Source organism: Eriocheir sinensis, chromosome 63 (assembly GCF_024679095.1).
Source record: "Eriocheir sinensis breed Jianghai 21 chromosome 63, ASM2467909v1, whole genome shotgun sequence".
Lineage (NCBI taxonomy): Eukaryota > Metazoa > Arthropoda > Malacostraca > Decapoda > Varunidae > Eriocheir > Eriocheir sinensis.
This window is the reverse complement of record NC_066571.1, coordinates 8,680,028-8,692,846: the sequence shown is the minus strand read 5'-3', so window position 1 is coordinate 8,692,846 and position 12,819 is coordinate 8,680,028. Positions and strand designations below refer to the sequence as shown.

General features: G+C 42.4%; 1 protein-coding gene across 1 annotated transcript in view; it reads left to right on the top strand.

Moving 5' to 3' along the window:
- LOC126986977 (cubilin-like) overlaps nucleotides 1–12,819 on the top strand; it is a 111,020-nt gene that overhangs the window by 89,487 nt on the left and 8,714 nt on the right. Inside the window, exons 46-63 of the mRNA XM_050843552.1 lie at nucleotides 400–584; nucleotides 1,315–1,533; nucleotides 2,506–2,649; nucleotides 2,953–3,152; nucleotides 4,062–4,118; nucleotides 4,571–4,682; nucleotides 4,953–5,141; nucleotides 6,368–6,471; nucleotides 6,918–7,094; nucleotides 7,231–7,453; nucleotides 7,607–7,791; nucleotides 7,950–8,108; nucleotides 8,384–8,549; nucleotides 9,254–9,478; nucleotides 9,664–9,784; nucleotides 10,724–10,950; nucleotides 11,313–11,387; nucleotides 11,752–11,891. Coding sequence (XP_050699509.1) covers nucleotides 400–584; nucleotides 1,315–1,533; nucleotides 2,506–2,649; nucleotides 2,953–3,152; nucleotides 4,062–4,118; nucleotides 4,571–4,682; nucleotides 4,953–5,141; nucleotides 6,368–6,471; nucleotides 6,918–7,094; nucleotides 7,231–7,453; nucleotides 7,607–7,791; nucleotides 7,950–8,108; nucleotides 8,384–8,549; nucleotides 9,254–9,478; nucleotides 9,664–9,784; nucleotides 10,724–10,950; nucleotides 11,313–11,387; nucleotides 11,752–11,891 — 2,908 coding nt within the window. The remainder of the gene's footprint in view (nucleotides 1–399; nucleotides 585–1,314; nucleotides 1,534–2,505; nucleotides 2,650–2,952; nucleotides 3,153–4,061; nucleotides 4,119–4,570; nucleotides 4,683–4,952; nucleotides 5,142–6,367; nucleotides 6,472–6,917; nucleotides 7,095–7,230; nucleotides 7,454–7,606; nucleotides 7,792–7,949; nucleotides 8,109–8,383; nucleotides 8,550–9,253; nucleotides 9,479–9,663; nucleotides 9,785–10,723; nucleotides 10,951–11,312; nucleotides 11,388–11,751; nucleotides 11,892–12,819) is intronic.

The window sequence follows — 12,819 nt, the reverse complement described above, 5'->3', positions numbered from 1 at the left end:
TTGATGAAGAGAAAACGGCTTTAATTGAAGTGCAAGCTACAGTATTAACGGTGAATAAGGAGAGAGAACGATGATGATGATGATGATGATTTGGCCCTGTTTCCTATGACTTGAGAACAACATGGCATGCTCAGTGTTTGGGTTGAATTTCCACATGCATGTTTGTGCTTTTAAATACAAGTGTATGAAATCAAAACACAAAGAGAAATGTAACTCTTCTGACATATGTAATGCCAGCAATACTTATATTTACTTAAAAATACTTAAAACTACTTTTTCTCCCTAATTTCTATTTTTCCCGTACGTAATTAAATTTTGGCATTGCACATACACCCCACACCCTAAGGTTTTCCTGCTGTGTATCTGTACCTCTTCATAAAACTGCTTCACCCCCTGCAGCGGCGCCTGTGACCAAGCCTTCGTGGAGGTTCGTGATGGGGGGACTGTTTTGTCGCCACTGCTTGGGAAGTTCTGCAGCACCAACCTGCCAGACACACTTCACAGCAGCGGTGATGTGCTCTACGTCCGCTACTTCAATAACCTCACACTGCACCACATAGGTTTCAAAGCCAAGGCTGCAACTGGTAAGGGGTGCAGTTGTTTGCTCTGTGTGTTTTTAGCTCCAACAATTGTGGCTTAGTCCCTTGATATTTGCGGGGCTTCGTGGTGCAGTGGTTAGCACACTCGGCTCACAACCAAGAGAGCCCGGGTTCGATTCCCGGGTGGAGTGGAAAAATTTGGGTGGCTTTTCCGATACCCTACGCCCCTGTCCACCCAGCAGTGAATGGGTACCAGGTATTAATCGGGGGTTGTGTCCCGTCTCCTGGAATCTGTTCCCTTCTCCTATAATTCCTTCCCCCTCCTGTCTCTCTCTGGCATATGACCACAGATGTTGCGCCGACTAAACAAAACTTTCCAGCTTTCCCTGATATTTGCCATTTTTTCTGGTGATATTTGGTTTATTTATTTTGCATCCTATCCTATCCCCTATCTCCTTTGATCCATAACTATGATTCTGTATATATTAATGCCATTTAATTGTTTTAGTGGTTGACAGAATTTATGAGAGATATCTTTCCCATCTGCTCACAACTGAAAGGACACATACATATACAAATTGTGCAAATATTTATTTATTGTTTCATTCAGCCTTTTTTCAGAACTATAAAGCTATGAATATATTCCTTTCCTGCCCTTGTGTTCAGAGTACGCCTGAGTATATGTGGAGTCAGGGAGTATCATGTGTGTAAGTCATCATCTCATCTTCTGTGTTGCATCCCTTCAAAGGATATTTTCTCTTCCCTCACACGTCAGACGTCTGTGGGGGAACATACACTGTGATGGAGCCAAGAACCATCACCACGCCAGGATACCCATCGCCTTACGCTGCCAACTTGAACTGCACGTGGACAATCATCGCTCCCGCAGGCCACTACCTCACAGCCTCCTTCCCGCAGGTGGAGATATCTAGTCCTGACAGCAACTGCACCACCACCAACGGCTTATTGACAATCAGAGACCTGAATGCCACAGGTGAGCTGCTTGAGGTAGTTAAGGTACCCACACAACTTTTCTTCATTTGATTTTCTTGATGTGGTCCTTTGCCTCCTCACACTGGAGATGGAACTTAACCCCTGACTGTGGATTTCCTACAAGAAGACATCACCAAGCTTCAGGAATGGATCAAAAAGTGGCTGATACAATTCACTGAAGAAATATGTAGTCTTGCACCTTGGTAGGGGATATCCAGCGTACCAGTACCACAAGGGAAACACTCCACTATCCACCACAGAGGCAGAGAAAGACCTGGGACTGTATGTTACCAGGCTACCAGCGAAAGCCAAATTCGTTCCAATCGCAGTGGACGGGTTAAGTGCATAGGGCTCACTCGGTACTATCCTTTCAAGTGTATATGGTCAGTACTCTCAGATGCTTTTGACTCTTACATGGTCTATTTCCAAAGGCTTAAAAGGAGATCAAGGTTTGTATCATAAGACATTTCGCTGCCCAAGAACACATATTTGACAAGGCTTTCGTAGGAGTTGTGGGCATTTCCAGGAGTAGTTTTATGACCCAGGTGGTAGTTTGAGCCTTCCTCTGTACCTTGAACCTGAAGAAACACTCATTAGAACCCGACTGACCCACTGTTTGACCTTTAGAAATAGCTGATGTGAGAAGCGAAGGTGTCTAATAATACCAGCCCAAATGCCTTGTCAAACTAACACCTCTGGAAAGCCGCTAAACTCCTATGAAAGCTTTGTCAAATGTGTTTGCTTGAGCATCGAAAAGTTTAAGAACATGGGCCTATGTCTCTCATGGTAGTAAAGACACTCATCCACTCACCCACTTTTATTAACACCCTTCCTCACGGCTGAATCATTGGTAAGATGCACATGACTCACTCAGGATTATCCTTAAGGTGTATACATCTCTCATACTAGTATAGACACTCACTCACTCACTCACCTGCTTTTACTCATACCCTTTCTCACGGCTGAATCATAGGTGAGGTGCTGAGGACTGTCTGCGGATCCCCGGAAGAGGTGGGTCCCATCCGAACGCCTTCCAACAGAGCTTATGTCACCTTCACGGCTGGAACTAATGATGGCAAAAAAGGCTTCAGGATCCTGTTCAACATGAGCGCAGAAGGTGAGGATGCAAATAGAAAGGTTTCCGTAAAGCATACAAAGCATCAGATTGTTTAAGGGGGGGTTCTCAAAGCTGATTTTATAAGTGTCTTTATAAGTGTCTTTATAAGTGTGGCTGTTTTTGTTCCCATAGGTTTACATCAAGGTCACAAGTTAATATGCAATGCTCTGAACGGAAAATTCCTCCTTCTAGATATTCACTTGTATGGTTCCTTGTTATATGCATAGAAAAAAAGAGTTGGTAGTGCACAGTCTTACGATACATTTGCTGGATAACTCTCTGATGCCCATGTGTCTGGCGCAGTGTGTGGTGGAGAAGTATCCGGGCCTGAAGGGGAGATCCGCTCGCCTGGGTATCCACACGGCTATGCTTCGTGGCGCCAGTGTGAGTGGATCATCATAGGCCCCGTTGGCAAGAGGATCAAGTTGGAGTTCCTTGACTTTGATATGCAGAATAGAGCTCCAGGCAGAGGACCAACGCATCGCTGCCGAGACAACATCAAGGTGGCGTCACGGATCTCTTGTTATTTTGAGTTAGAAAATTTATGGAGATTCTGTTTAAGGTTCTTCCTCTTCTTCATCTTCTTCTGGTTCTTAGAAATTTATGGAGATTGTGTTTAAGGTTCTTCCTCTTCTTCTTCTTCTGGTTCTTAGAAATTTATGGAGATTGTGTTTAAGGTTCTTCCTCTTCTTCTTCTTCTTCTGGTTCTTCTGCTTCTTCCTCCTCCTCCTTTTCTTCTGCTTCATCTGCTGCTTCATCTTCTTTTTCTTTTCGTTCAATATCCTTATTTCCCCGCTCATATATATAAGGTTATCTATTTAAATATCTATCTTAACACTGATGGGGCGCTGTGAGGTAACGCTCCCTTTGCTCACCACCTGAATGGTATAAGGAGCCTCTAGTATAAAAATTTCTCTGTCTACCCATCTATCTATATCACAGATGCTCCCCTGTCCCTTCACTTCTCCAATTTTCTCCAGTTTTCCCCGTTCCAGCACTCCCTCATTACATTCAACCCCTCGCCTGCCAGTACTCTATGTCCATGTTAGGGGCTATTACACTGGGCAAATTTTCCGTGGAGCTTCAGTCAAACCACGATTTCCGCTGGCGTGGTTCTCATGTTTCCGTGGTTTTCTGATGTGTCCATGATCTTCCAAAGCTACGGTAGATTTCACTGAAGGACGACGGTATTACTCACCATCATCAGCAGCAGCAGCAATAACAAGAAACAAATGAGAACCACGCTAGCGGAAATTGTGGTTTGACTGAAGATCCACGGAAAGTTTGCCCAGTGTAATAGCCCCTTCAGTGTGTCTTGGCTGCATATGAGTTTGGACCTTGACTTTTTTTTTTACATTTGTTAATTCCTTCTGAAAATGTGTTGTTCTTTTCAAATCATTTTCTTCCACAAGATCTTCAATGGAGCCCGAACTTTTCCACGATCGATGGCCACCATTTGCGATCGCCTGGTGAGTTTGAAATCTGTGTCGCCATTAACACTGCACATATGTATTTATATTCTTACACAAGGCTACACGAGGATGTAAGGAGAACGCACACATGATAGCTTCGCAGATTGGATTATATTTACCAACTTCCCTCCCATCCATGATTCTTTCTAACCTCCATTGAAAATTCTGGTTCATTTTTAGACCACTGGATAATGCAAACTACCACAGTCTCCCATCTGTCGACTTATTTAGAGGTGGAGGGAAGCTGTACCTGTGTCCGATAGTTATCCAGCAGGAATGTCGTAAAATATAAATTACTTCACTGCTGCCTTGAAATATTTGATGTGTCACGACATTGACATTTTCTTCCATCATGTGTCAAAATAATTCCATCCATTCTTTTTGGTGATAATAAATACATTCCTGAATATAGTTTTCATTAGTGTTTCACAAGGTGCACATTCTTACAGAACAATCCAAGCTACAACTCCAGCCAGAACTCAATGACGGTGAGATTCACAACGCGAGGACACTCCAACGCCCGGGGCTTCAGGGCTCGCTGGACCTCAGAGGATCCTCAAGGTACACACACACACACACACACACACACACACAACCCGCTACCTCTTGGTTGTAATCGTGTTTATTTATTTATTTATTTATTTATTTATTTATTATTTTTTTTTTTACTGCCAGTAGCGCCGGTAGGCTGCCTTTTGGGGTCTCTTCGACAGTTCCAGCCCATTAGTGGCACAGGCGAATTTTATTTATAGCGGCTGCTGTGATATATGTCTGAACTTCTCATCTGCACCTCTGCTGAATGCTAAAGTTCCAGTTGTGTTTCCCTGGCAGTTTGTGGAGGAGACCTTGATGCTGGTGGCGGGGAGCTGTCTGTCCCTGCTCCAGACAACTCAACGGGCCTCACGCACTTCTGTGTCTGGACGCTGAACAACCCAAGCCCCGCAAACTCGTCATTTGTGGTCTCCTTCAGCCATTTTGAGAACTTTCAATATTGCACTGATGGTCTTATAATTCAAGGAGGTTTGTAAGCATGCCTGCCCTGTTTGATCATTGATTTTTATGTATGCTTAATCCAACTAGTCGGGGAATAATAGCTGCAGTGTTTTGTGCTGCAATCACTGGCAATGCATACTTAGTCAGTTTGGAGAAGTTTTACAACTAGAGGTATTTTTGCCTTTTGTTCACACTTTTACAAATAGTTGGATAACTGCCAACTAGTTTATTAATGTTTATTATTCATCCAGTGTTGATTAATGGTTAGAATTATTTTTCCTATGGATAATTTTCTTACAATCCATAAATACAGGATAAACCACCTCAAGTTAGCACAATGAAGTGTGAAGCCTGGCTGACTTAACTGACTGATGACTTGTGACTTATGGAAGTTGCCTTCCCTCCCAAAAAAGAAATCAGTCAATCAATAGATAGAAATTAAAGCACTTGAATGGTGTTTGCATCGAGGAATAACGTGTAATCCGTGAACAGTGGTGGGCACGGTTCTGCAAATCGGCTAACCGTTAATTAACAAAGCTAACATTTTCATTACCTGATCAGCATTTTCACTAACTTTGGAAACAGTTAGTGGACCAATTAGCTTCTGCTAAATGTGATTCCTCCTCCATTGACTTAAAGTCTCCTAAAAAATTCATACTGGTTTGTTTTGGTCCGTTGTGGGCAGACACAGCACCAGGTGAGCCACACGGCGCAATAATTCCAGGGCTTCCACTTTGGGGTAAATTACACCTTGAAGTTGGGTAATTGGACAATTATTAGGGAAACTTTTTTTGGTAATTTAGGGTAATGTAAGTGTATGTTGAATTTAATTTGTTTATTTGTGTACACTTTTATCATCAGCTGATTTTGGCATGCTATACCTCTCTGAAAATCTCTGTCTAAGCAACAACATATTGAAATTTCAGGTCACTAGGTCTGTTTTAACGGGTTTTAGAGCCTTAATACTAAATTCATATAAAAATAAGTTAGCGGTTAGCGTTAGCTTCCACTAACTTCTTTATAAGTTTAGCAGTTTATCGTGAATGACAGTAACTTTTTATTTAGTGGATTACTTTTCGGCCAGCGGTGCCCACCACTGTCCATGAATAAGGAGAACCTTATAGTATGGTGGAGAGGTGACAAGACTCAGCCACAGATCTCAAAACATTTAAAAGATGAACAATTATAAAATTCTTCACTTTAGATACTCATTGTTTTCTCTTGACGCATCATGTGCCATCACCTCACCTCAGTGGACAACGAGGGCGAGCCTGAGACGATAAAGCTGCTCTGCGAGATCACCACGCCACCGACGCTTGTCGTGCCGTACCACACCCTCAGGATCGCCTTCATAAAGGTTGATGGCAAACTTAAGCCACAGTCAAGTGTCACGAGGCAGCTCACAATACCTTGCTTTTTCTTGATCAGTTTGCAAAACACCTCAGTAAAAATGTTCATAGTATCTTCAAACTTCAGATCTTTTTGTAAAGTCATACACTGTTCACAGCTATTTATTCCTCTTAAGTTCTCCAAATGATGTATTTGAAATAGAAATTGGAGTTACTAAATTATTAAGTATGTTTGTAAGTACTAATCAGTTATCCCTGAAACATGAGCATTAGGAGTACTTTTTCTGTTTCCCACAAAATATCATTCATGGTGAGTAAAAGGAATATAACTCGTGCCTTTTTAACTCCTCCACCCTAACTCTTCAGGAATTAGGGTCTTTAATAACAAATAAATCAATTAATAATACTCATTACTAATTAACGTGTGCCTTGACTTCTTTTTCCTACCCATCAGTCAAGGTACCATGGACTTCAAAACCCCAACTGGACCCTGAATTACTCCATCAGTCCCTGTGGTGGCAAGCTTCATGGGCCGCAGGACGTCATCACTTCACCAAACTTTCCCTCCAACTACCCCAACAATGCCCACTGTTCCTGGCTCTTCCGCTACAGCGAAGGAGAGCAGATTGATGTAATGTATTTGGCAGTTATTTTACCAGGGATTCTTTATAAACAGTATGTTTTTATGTTACATGTATATATTATAATCTCACCTTGCATTATTCTTGAGATAATTACCTCAGACTCTTCCTATTGATCTCTTTCAGTTCCAATTTACATCTTTTGACCTTGAGAATGCCATCCACCATGACTTTGTGACAGTGTATAATGGCCGACATGCCTCATCACCAATGTTGGGTCGCTACACTGGCAATGAAAACCCCGGCAATGTTGGCCGCTCTATGACCAACAGCCTGCTGGTGGAGTTCCACACAGACGACTCCACCACCAGACAGGGATTCAGGGCAGTGGCTGCCAGACATATTAGAGGTGGGGAAATAAAAACTACACTCTTAGATATAGATAGATACAGAGAGAGAGAGAGAGAGAGAGAGAGATGCCTTATGTCAAATATGATTCTATGTATAAACTGCTCAAGTAATTCTAAATCACTCATGAAACATGTCTACACATCTCGAACAGGCTGTGGAGGTAACTTCCATGGGCAAACGGGAAATCTCTCGTCTAAAAACTTCCCATCTGACTATGAGGCAAACACCGAGTGTGAGTGGTTGATAGACACTCCAGCTGGGTACCATGCTGTACTCACCTTCACCACACAGTTTGACATAGAGACAAGCACCAGCTGCCAGAATGACTATGTGGAGGTGAGTTGTCTCCTTTGAAACCAACTCTTTTAGTCTGTCAAGGGGCTTGTTGCCTAGTACTGTATTTGGAAGACATAGTGGGTTGTGTGAGTTCTATAACTTGAATCTGTGTTGAGCAAACTCTGAATGGAAAGTTTGTTTTGTGACTTCCCTCCCAGGTGTCTCATGCCGAGCACACTGACCCTCATGCGCCGGTACAGTGGCTGAGTGATGGCAAGCTGTGTGGCAAGCAGCTGCCTCAACCCATCATCTCAAGTGGCAGTCAAGTGAAGCTTCTTTTCCACTCCAACGAGGCCGTGCAGGGCAGTGGCTTCCAGGTGAGCCAGTAAAGAGCCATGCAAGACAGACAGAGAGAGACAGAGACAGGGAGTGAAGATCATATCTCACAAGGCACAAAGTTGTTTCATAAATGCATGCATAATAGTGATAGTTAATATTATCTTTATGACAACATGCAGTGCTAAGCAGGATGGCACAGTGTCTAGACTTAGAAATAATGAATTATAAAATTCCTCACTTCCACAGAATTTAGACACTGGCTTCAACAAAAAACAACAAAAATAAAACAACCAAATGTTTTCTTTCTTTGCAGGTATCTTGGCAGATGCATTGTGGGAATAATTTCACACAACCAAGTGGCTACGTGGTGAGTCCCGGCCACCCCAACAACTATCCTCCCTTTATGAACTGTCAATATCGGATTGTTGCTGGCCCGGAGGCCTACGTCACCATCCAGTTCCTCTCCTTTGAGTTGGAGTGTAAGGATTCCAACTCTGTTTTACTTGACAAAGCTTTAGCATATTCCTATCATCACTTGTGTCGTAAGAATTCAGTAAATTTAGCATCTTATCCATCTGTTAGAGAAATAGTGAATGCATAATAGCTGATAAATGCTGGACTGGAACGAAAAGATTTTCTTAGACTTAGAATATAAATTAGGGTTATAGCTTCTTATTACAGAGCCAGTCTACCTGCTCTTTTCTGGGCTGTAAAACATTGCCTGGCAGCAGTAAGGTTGTTGTTGACATGGCTGAAGGCAGGGCCTGGAGCACCAGCACATGAATGGCGTGGGAAGGCTGAGTATGCCTCATGTCAATGACTGATCTTTCCTCTCATGTCCCTGAATGTTTGTTTCATCATCTTGAGGCTCAGCCCCCCACTCCCACACCACTGTACAGATGTAGGAAATTGTTTATATGAAGGTAATTATGATGACAATCACAGTTTATCAAGAAGAGACAAAATTATTATGTCTCAATTGAACTTGAGCTTCTGCAGTAAAAAAGATATCCATCCAGTGAGTTAGTAAGACAGTAGATCATTTTAATAGCACTTTAAATAAATGTCTGAACATTTGTCCACAAGGATGGTTTTAAAGACTGTTAGTGAGTATGAAAGTCCAGGCCACTGAAACATTCCTCAAAGTATGTTCAAGGGATGGGTGATGTTCCTCTTCCTTCAGGGGCTCAGCGATGCAACTATGACTTTGTGACGGTGAGCGAGGAGACCGTGAGGCCAGGGGGGAGGTGGAGGAGGTGGAGGTCTCCGAGGAGGAGGAGATCTTGGGGGCCTTACTGTGGCAGGGATCTACCCAACAATCTTACCACACGTGGCACCACCGTCATCGACTTCGTCTCAGATTATGTCATAGAGAGGCCAGGCTTTGTGCTTAAATACACAATTAAAGGTATGTCTGTAAGGCTTTTCCTCATGTTCTCTTATGTACCACTGTCTTATTGATCCATTGTCTATACTGAAATAGCAGTCTACTGGTATACCTCTATGCCTCCATTTAATTTATCTATTTTAAATTATTGAATATTGGATTTCTTAGTTTGTAGCATCTGGGCTTTATATGTTTGTGGGTTGCAGATTGTGGCGGGAACCTGAGCGCTCCAGGAGAAATAAAGCTGCCAACAAACCCGGGGTACCATAACTTAATGAATTGTGTGTGGAACATTACAGCACCGGAAGGGAAGGTGCCACACATCAAGTAGGTCTCTCTCTCTCTCTCCCTCTCTCTCTCTCTCCCTCTATCTCTCCCTCTATCTCTCATTTTACATAACCTACATTGAGCATATGTCTATTTGATCTTCATTTGATGCTTGTGGTGTTTCAGGATGGGATGGAGAAAGTAATGAAAGCATGTATGAGAGGTTTGGTGTGGGTGTGACAGCAAAAGGAGTGGATTGCGAAGTGGTCGAATGGGTGAAGCGTGGTATGCTGAGATGGTTTGGAAATACGATGAGAATGAAGGAGAATGAATTTGTGAAGAGTGTATGAGGGAATTTGTGAAGAGTGTATGAGGAAAGGATTGAGGCAGGGGGTGTCAGAGGAAGACCACCTGGCGAGTGGATCAATAAGGTGAATAAGTATTGGTGCGAGAGTTGGAAGTAGCAGGACTGAGTGTGCTGAGAGGGAGTGCCAGAACAGGGAGAGATGGAGACACAAAGGAGCAGGGCATTAGAGATATAGATACATAGATATTTGATGCTGAGGATATGGTTATATTTTATGTAAAGTCAGAGTAACCATAAATGACTTTCATATGTTGGGCATTTCCCCTAAAATTTTCATGAGTTGGCTTGAGAAGTTTTCATTTACCACTGACTCAGTACAAAGTCTACAATGTTGTCTTCCATGTCCCCCTCCTTTCACTTTCCCACTCGTCCATATTCATGAATATTCAAACACCTGACCGCCTTTCCGTGGGTTGTCCTCCACAAAAGTAAACATTCATTACTATGCAATTCTTCCAAATAAGAATCATTTATTTGTTGTATGGTTGAGACACTTTGTACCCTGGAAACTCCAAGAGCAGGATCACTTTATTAATGCCAAATTTTTTTTAAGAGGTATGTTATTGATGCTTTTCTAACCTTCAGCTGAATTCAACACTTCACTGTGATATTCATTCCCATTTACTCTGCAGGTTCCAGCAGCTGGTCCTGGAGTCCCACAGGCAGTGTCGTTTTGATAGTGTGAGTGTGTACGAAGGACACTCCAATGCCCAGGAGAATATGGTGGCTCGGTTTTGCGGTGACCACACTTCAGATCTGCCGGTGGTGACAACACGAGGCAACAAGGCACAAGTTGTGTTCAAGTCAGATCATTCTGTCACAAGGGAAGGTCTCTGGGCCTCTATAGAGTTCACATACGGTAAGTTCATATAAGTGTTACAGCTGATTAATGTGCTAAGTGTGCCAAAGGAAGATCCTGAGAATACCATTGTTTTATCTTTATTGTTACTTCAGTGTTTGAGTGTTTGTCAGTTAATTTATTTATTATTTATTGTATTATCAAAACATGAAAAAACAGTGGGAGTTAGGCAACACACAACAGGGTAGTATAGGCAATGCAAGGTACATGAAAAGTGTAGTATATATTTTTAAGTAGTATGTATATTGGTGTGTGTCCGTTACCATCATCTGAAGGAAGCTCATATATGGAAGTAGCAACACATTAAGGCAGTGGTTGGTGTGTGGAAGTGGCCGGTGCTCATGTAAGTGTTTCTCTTCCAGCTTGTGGTGGAAATGTGAACATTTCAGCCGATGGCGCCTCGCACACCATCAGGTCCTTCTCTCTCCCCAATTCTGGTAAAATATTAGTGTTGCATAATTTGATGGACATGGTAATATTTAACTTTTAAGACAACTACAGTACGTGAGTCAGTGCAGGGTTCCTTTTCTTACTAGTTTTGTTATTCAAATATTTGTATTATGCAAATTAGTTACTTTATTTCTTAAGGAAAAGTAAGGACTTAGCAGTTGGTAGACACATGTCAGGAAGTGATCAGCTTGTTGTTCAGTCAGTTAGGAAGGTCCAGGATGAGCAGCAAGATCATGCACCTTCAGCTTCCCTCTGCCCAAACTACAAACTTTGGGGAGCCCCAACCCTCACCCCAACCCTCAAGAGGAAACTTAACACAAAAGTAGTTGTGCAATTGTTCTTATTTTCCAGTCAATTATGAGCCATTACTGCAGTGTTCATGGCTGGTGGAAGGCCTTGAGGATCAGGTGGTGACCCTGACCTTCACAAGACTTGAGCTGGAGCCGCCAGGAGTGAATGACACCGACCCGTGTCCTCATGACCGTGTGGAGGTAGGGTGAAGCATCGTTACCGGCTTTTCATCACCGCACTCTAATAACTGCTGCTGTATACCAGTGTTCTCTCTGCTGCTCTGCCTTGAGAAAGTATCATTTGGACAAAACACCAACTTCTAGGTTACCGTCATCTAACGGAAGGGCATCCAGAGCAGTAATTTTTAGCCTCTTGAAAGTGACTTGTCTCTGAACATCTGGTGAGAGCCTTGAGCCACTCCCTGTGACTTCAACCAGTGGAAACAACTCTTTGAAGTCAAGACACAAAACCAGTTCTCTTGCATGTTACCTGACAATAGCACCGTCTCCAGTAAGCTGTATAAGGCCTATTTATAATACCATAATCACTTTTCAGTAAAACCTTAGTGGAAATTTTTATGTGTGTGCCAGGTTCACAGACCCTCTGAAACCCATTCATGAACTCCCGGCTCTGAACCAGGTTCTGTAATTGACTTGGAAAACATCAATGATATAGAATTATAGATCAAGAGGGACATGAAATTTATGTTTATTAGTATTTCCTTGCGCAGTGTGAAAAAACACCAAAAGAAATAGGTGCAGGCAAAATATTATTTGAGTAATTGTTTTAAGACTTCAGAAGTGTGATCAGATGTGTCACACATTTTTTATGACTAACATTCCTGGGAATTACCTCCATTTTTCATGATTCTATAATCCATTCCTTAATGTAGAAAATAGAATTAAGATGATGACAGCATTGATGAATGTTAAATGATTTTATATTATTTAATTTCATTAGCCATTTATTAGGAGGTATGTAAATTCTGATCAGTCTTAACCCTTTCACTATGGCCAGGGCAAAACAGCGCCCCACGCCATATCCGGGATCGCCGCGCGCGCCAAATTTCAAATGTCACTATTGAATATAACAAGTTTTCAGCCATAAACTCAACATAATCATCGTGTA